The sequence below is a fragment of the Diadema antillarum genome, unplaced genomic scaffold (assembly GCF_040938485.1).
Source record: "Diadema antillarum isolate AM-2024a unplaced genomic scaffold, OU_Dant_1.0 seq00001930_RagTag, whole genome shotgun sequence".
Taxonomy (NCBI): Eukaryota; Metazoa; Echinodermata; class Echinoidea; order Diadematoida; family Diadematidae; genus Diadema; species Diadema antillarum.
The window spans coordinates 275646-282544 of record NW_027272593.1 but is presented as its reverse complement, the minus strand read 5'-3'; the positions used below and the strand labels follow the sequence as shown (position 1 = coordinate 282544).

At 38.9% G+C, this 6899-nt stretch overlaps 1 protein-coding gene across 1 annotated transcript; it reads left to right on the top strand.

Moving 5' to 3' along the window:
• The first annotated feature begins 1173 nt into the window (after positions 1 to 1173).
• LOC139713247 (methyltransferase-like protein 27) lies at positions 1174 to 4863 on the top strand. The gene is made up of 4 exons (XM_071624992.1): positions 1174 to 1197; positions 3240 to 3375; positions 4356 to 4448; positions 4676 to 4863. The coding sequence occupies exons 1-4, from the start codon at positions 1174 to 1176 to the stop codon at positions 4861 to 4863; spliced, it is 441 nt and encodes a 146-aa protein (XP_071481093.1).
• Positions 4864 to 6899: the final 2036 nt, after the last annotated feature.

Here is a 6899-nt window from a genome sequence, read left to right as displayed (position 1 = left end):
GTTTCAGATATACATAAAATATCAAACTTAATTTTGGATAACATAAATCGGACTTCATCCAGTTTATCAAACAAACTTCGTACATTTATATGACCAAGTTTTAACCCCTTACATTTTGATAAATTAAGGTAACATTTACTATACTCATCAATGTAATCGTCATTATTATCACTGAGATTAATTGTTTTCTGTTCTAATACCTGAGTGGGGATGCGTACAGAGTCAGCGTTATCTTCAGTGGCTCTCTCTTCTTGGCCAAGGACCTAGAATTGGCAGAACTTTTCCTTATGGCCGTAGTTTGCACATTTCCTACATTGCAGCTGATAGGTGTGTCTGCATGACAAGGCACGATGATTTGGTTCACCGCACTTTTCACTCCCTAGGAGGTAGTATAGGCTCCCGTGACTCAATGGCGAACCAAAGTTTGGCATCAATGGGGACTCACCGCGAATCTGGGGTGGGGCTTGCAATACGGAAGCATAGCTTGGCATGTATCGCAGATGTCGAGATGTCGATGTGGTTCATTGAAGACCATGTGTGGTGGAATTGGTGATGTCGCCATTCTCGTTGGTTGGTTGAGAGGTCGACCGAAATGGGGTTGTTCACTGGCACCTCTTTGTAGAGCAAGTGGGTGTGTCTGATGTGTGGGAAGATTCGGAGGTTGGTATTGATGAGATGGAACTGGTTGTTGCTGGTTGAGATAGTTGTTGTTGTTGTGTAATTGTGGATGATGTCCGGACACTGGATGAGGATGCTGAGGCCGAGTTCTAGTTGGCGGGTGGAGTGAAGATGATGATGTTTGCCGCGTGTTCGATCTGCCTTGGGATGAATGGGGGAGATGAGATGTTGTAGTAGATGCATCACTATGTGGGGTGTCAAGTAGAGCTTCCACGGCATGTTGGACTTTCTTCAGGTCCATTGAAAGCTGGTCTACCCGTTGATTGATGCACCTGCAGCGCATACAAATCCGTTCATTGGAGTCACACTGAAGATCTCACAGCTGACATTGATTCCGCGGAGCGCCATTGTCCTCGCTTTGATTGACTGCGTTTTCCTCGGGATCATTCTCAATAGAGTCATTGTGAAGGGTCGATGTGTTAGGGTCGTCATTGGTGTCGCTTAAATCATGAACCTAGCGGTCCATGCTTAAATTGAGACCCTCGATATGACAAAATGGCGGCAAATTTTAATGTTCAGGTTGGGGTACACTTGAGTTAGTTCCCCAAGATAGAAATCAGTTCCATTCAGCCCTTCAGGCACAATTTTGTGAGCAGTTTTTATGAGGACAAGGACATACAAGATGCTGTCATTTGTGATACCTTTCGGTAATTTGTACTTGAAAGTTTTAGTTCCTGGGTTACCTTTGTATCTGTTGGTTCTTACACCAGCTGCCATGGATGGGACTGATGCACCAGTTCACGGATATGAGTTCCAGGCACACACCAGAGATGACACCACAAAGTAGCATATAATGTCCTCAAATCGTCGCCGATAAGTAGATAAAATACAGTCCAGACACAAATCATTGACATCAATTATTCACCTTTGACCTTGGCATGTAAATCTGAGATTTACAGATCCTGATTTCAGGGGACATATTTTCAGCCCGTAACGCGCGTGGTCAAAGTTTATTTGATGAAAATCGGTTTTGGAATGGCTGAGACATCCAAAAACAAAGTAAAACAAAGCGATCGTAATAAAAGTTGGGTCCCACTTTTATTAGGATTGCTCTGTTTTGGGTATCTTAGCCATTTCAAAACCAATTTTCATCAGATAAACGTTGAATACCTCATGGAATAACATGCTCTTTCATTTTTTATAAGAGGTTTCTCATTATTTCACCCCAAAATGTTTGGAACCTGAGCTTAGGTATCAACCAAAACTATACGATCCCTTTAATATATATATAAAAAGAACTACCATGTCTTTCCTGAAGCTAATCTATTCGTTGTAATTCAGCCAGCCAGGAGCGAGCAAAACTTTCTCTGAAAACTCTGGAAAATTCCCGCCAAATCACGACCACACAGAAAGACAACTATAGTTACGTTCAGACGGTGATCATTATCTTTGAGGATAAGCTAGTACTTACGTATGGGGCGCCAAGTGTCGCATGGTGTCTTCCGTCACGTAATCGGTCATTTCGTCACGAAATGACAATTTCGTCAACAGAAAGACAATTCCGTCTATGAAATTATAATTTCGCTACGAAATGACCTATTTCGTGACGAAAGAGACCATGCGACACTTGGTGCCCCATACTTAAAGGAGACCTCCGGATGATTTTCAGATTTGTACATTTGAACAGCTATAAATTAGTTATACTGAGGACATAGTTTCTGAATTTGTGATAATTTTGATGAAGAATAAGCGTATTTTCAAAATTTAGAACAAATTGCAATGAACAAGGATGATGACATGACAGAGTCACCATAAGAGTGCATGAGTTGGGGCTCAAGGAAGCAGAACAAAAGAAGAAGGCATACATAGATTATACACAGGTGAACTCGCAAGCAAGCGGTATTGCAATGGAATTACACTGCTACATTTCTGAAATATGTGAACCCCATGTCAACATCCTTGTTCAGTGTAATTTGTTTAAAGTTGTTCAAAGTATTGCTTCTCTGCTCAAGAACCACAATAAATTCCACAAATCTATACATGGAGTTGTCGATTTATGTACTACATGATGTGAAATTATGAAAATCGTCTGGAATGTCCCTTTTTACGACGAGCTTATCCTTGAAGTCAGCTAAGGATCACCATCTAAACGTAACTTATGTTATTGTGCCATCTGCTTTGACATTGTTTGAGGTGCCTCTTGAACAGAATGGCATTTTGCCTGATGGTTTGACAGAAACCCCGACTGTTTTCTAAGAGTTTTTATCAGAGAGAATTGCTCTTTTGTTGCGATTGAAGAGTTTGAATGGAAAACGAGCTCTATCCATTCTTTTCAATTTGCAATTAAACCTGCTAAACAAATACTAAAAAAATGATAATAGCATGTGGGATATTATTCAATATTTCTTGTTTGCAACATGTGAAGTATGTGATTGGAAAGGTTTTATTTTGCTTTATCTGATGATGGACTTACTTTTAGCATGTTTGAAAATGACGCTTAACGCGTTTTTTGCGATCAAATCATTCACTCTCTAAACTTGTCATCGTATGCGAGTTTTATCGTACAATCGATGATACGAAGGAGTGATACTTACATGATACCTTTAATTTACCGTTAACAGCTGAGGAAACTGGGTTTCACAAATATCGTGGGCGTGGACATTTCTGACAAGTCTCTGGAGATGGCCAAACTGACCGGTCTGTACGACAGCTTGCACAACTGTGACGTCATGAAGGACAAGCTGCCTTTTGATGACGGTGGGTTGAATATTTCAGAGGTGTAAATTCGACGCCGGAACAAAATCAAAACAAAGATTACTAATGACATATCTAATCTCAGTTAATGTTGAAACTGGAATTGAAGATTAATGATTAGGATAATCAAATAGAAGGAAAATACGAAAACATGAATCTGAGATCAGTGAGCCTTGTGAACTTAGCAGATGACATGTAGACATGTTAAAAGCAATGTACGTTTACAAAAATTCCTCTAAGCCTCACGTTGTATGGCAAGCATCGGGGGGGGGGGGGGGGGGGGGTGGCGAGTAACAATTTGTAAAAGAGCAATCATTGCGTGACATTGAATCAAGTACATTTTGTTCATGAATAGGAAAAGGAATAACGAATAATCGCTGTACTGCAAGAGATCCGAAAGAACATTATTCACTATATTTTTATCGTCACAGTTAGGATATCTGTTTTACACACTTTTGTTTCGCTTTCCAGATTCATATTCTACAGTACAGTGTATAAAAATATGCCATATATTGTTATTCACTTCTGAACTTAGCCTAACACAAACCAGAAGGTGTGGGCGTCCCTTCGTTTGTTGTTTTGTCTTCTATGATTTCTCTTCACATTGTATTTTTCTGGGAAACAAAATGCACTCGATGTACCACATTATGATACCAGCGAGCTCTATGTCTACGGGGCTATACGTCTATGAGGCGCCTCGTCCGGAGTTGGACAGGCTGGGACAATAAGAAAACCTGTCTCGTGCATGCGTAAAACAACTTTTCTTTCGCCAAAAACTATAGCCTCGTCGTAGGATAAGCGTCGCAGATCTAAAGTACGCTATATATACTCACACCGCAAATTATGAGGGACCTTTTGGATAATAAAGATGCACCTTGTCAATTCATTTGCATGTTGTGTGGAAAGCTGCTGGTATGATACGACTTTCCACTCCAGACGTTTGACAGATTGTTTGTAATGGAAAGTATTTACGTTCCCCCCAGACTCATTTGATGCGCTCCTCTGCGTTGGCGGATTTATGCCTTCCCACGTGAACCAAGCAGTCTTTCCAGAATTCCGTCGTGTCGTCAAACCAGGTAAAACATCGGCTGCTAAATCGTCAAGAAATTGCCTCATTAATTTCCACATTTCCACACTAACAAGTAAAGTACAAGTTGGACAAACACTTGAATAATTATTTCCTAAATCACACAACCGGGACGATGTTAGTTGTGTAACTGAGACTACCTGTAACTTTGCAAACGTGAAATTTTGCTGAATAATATTAACTTACTGACTCTCCCTTTCCATTTTTTATGTCCAGGTGGCATCATCCTCATAGCGATGAGGGAGAAATACATTCACACTGCGCCCGAGTACCGACGGGGTCAGCTTGATTCTGCCATCGTCCGATTCGTAGAAGACGACTACTTCGATTACCTGTATCGACTTCGTTACCCTGGATTCATTCAAGACTTTGCAGGGATCATCTTCGCGCTACGCGTCAAATGAGGCAAAGAAAAGCATTGAAGCTTCCCAAGGTTTAAATCCGAGTAATAATTATAAAAATAATTATGAAATATAGCAGTTGGATTTTTTTTCTCTCGGTACGTTTGAATGTCACGTGATTTCCTTGTCTTGGCGTCACAGGTCTGCAAGGTGCTCTTCTTTTGATGTAGAATTATGTCTAAAATGACCGAGATTTAATTTCATATCTTCCTCCTGTCATCATACGCTGTAACAGGGATATTGATAAAGACTGGTCTATAAATTCCTGTGAAGTGAGTTATAAACGTAAGTAATCGATGATCGTGATTTGTTTGTTGTTGCAAAAAGTCAAAGCACTACATGCTCATTCTCATTTATAAAGACCTCATAACGTTCACACAAGTTTGAAAAGATTCCCCCAAGTTCCTTTTTTTTTTTAACCAGACGACTGTGCCGTGTTTACACTGAAAATTAGCAGTTGTTTTTCACTCGGTACATTTAGATATAATTTCTTTGTCCCAGTGTCATAAGTCTGTTAAATTTTTGTATACGTGTATGTGTGAGGGTGTATGTGTGTGTGTGTGTGTGTGTGTGTGTAAAATCATGTCTATAAACATGTTTGAAAATACATGTAAATGGGTTACTTTTTCTGGAAATCATCCTATATTTCCCCCGCCATCATAGGCTTAAACAGAGATATTGATATGCGTCATCCACGTACGAACTGATCTGAAATTTCCTGTGAAATGAGTATAGAACCGCGTATTCAGAAAAAAGTGAAACTATTTACCTTACTTTTACTTTATAATGCTGCAATATTCTTTATAGTGTGTAACGACAAAGTATCGTTTAAGAATCCAGTATCATCACCAGACATCCAAAACTTTTCAACTTTTCAACTGTAAAAATATAGTATGACGTCAAGGAGGCAGGTCAATGGGAAAGGGGTGATTCTCATGTCACATGATGTATGAGGCGAAAGGGAAGAGATAAAACCAAACAAAGCAATATTAATTCACGAACAAGTTAGGTTAAACTTCGTATTGCGTAAGCACGAACAGACATCCGACGATTTCATTGCTCACGAGTTCAGAAGAATGATTTCTAAAAGTTGTTGTGTTTGCTGTTTTGGCATTTTTTTTTTTAGATAAAACATTTTGTCCTGAAGGGAAGGTGATATTCACGAGTAATCTCATGCTGCCAACATGGTCCCACTCGTAAGTAATCGACAATCACGATAAGTTTCATTTCATGGCCGTTTTCATGTATAGATACTTCTCAATATTTACATATTTGTATAGATACTACAATGACGTGTATTAAAATTGCGTTATACCAGATGATATGTGTCTCTTTTGCAATTTACTTTAATAACGTGCCTATATTCTCGCCTCTATCTTCCCGAGACAACAATAACAATAACAAAAACAAAAGGGGCACATTGATGTGTAGTGAATTTCCCCTTGCTTTTTCGGTCTTTTTTGTTTTTGTTTCATTCCTATTGTATGTATGTATGTATATATATATATATATTCAATTCAATTCAATCATAGTTTATTTCCAATCATCGAAAATCAAAAAAAATAGTACAAAGTATACATGTGATGAAATATTGTTCAAACGTTTGCAAAAGATTCATGTAATATATATACGAGACAAATTATAGAACAACATATAACATGTACAATATTTAGGAAAAACACTGTATAAATACTTCGTGGGCGAGCGGAAAATAAATTCGATTATGGAAAATAGTGATCAACTAAAAAGCAAAGCTTGTCGGACGTGGATCGCTGATAAATAATGAGTAAATTATATACTATTCTATAACAATATACATGTAATTATTTTGAGATACACCGGTTGGGAAAAAAAATATAGAATACCAATGCTAGTGCCCGGACACTGCTCACTGAACCACGTGTACCGGGAAAATATGACAAAGACAACACGTTCGTACACACATTCGATTACCCACACGTATATACACTGTAAGACGCGAGACAGTACCGAGAGGAGAGAAGACGGTAACAATACAAGTCTACGAAGAAAAAAAGACA

Excerpts from the sequence above, each read along its gene's own strand:
- LOC139713247 (XM_071624992.1), top strand. The coding sequence starts at position 1,174 with ATGGCGGCAAATTTTAATGTTCAG. Across the intron at positions 1,198-3,239 it reads CGGCAAATTTTAATGTTCAG|CTGAGGAAACTGGGTTTCAC; the intron begins GTTGGGGTACAC and ends TACCGTTAACAG. Across the intron at positions 4,449-4,675 it reads CCGTCGTGTCGTCAAACCAG|GTGGCATCATCCTCATAGCG; the intron begins GTAAAACATCGG and ends TTTTATGTCCAG.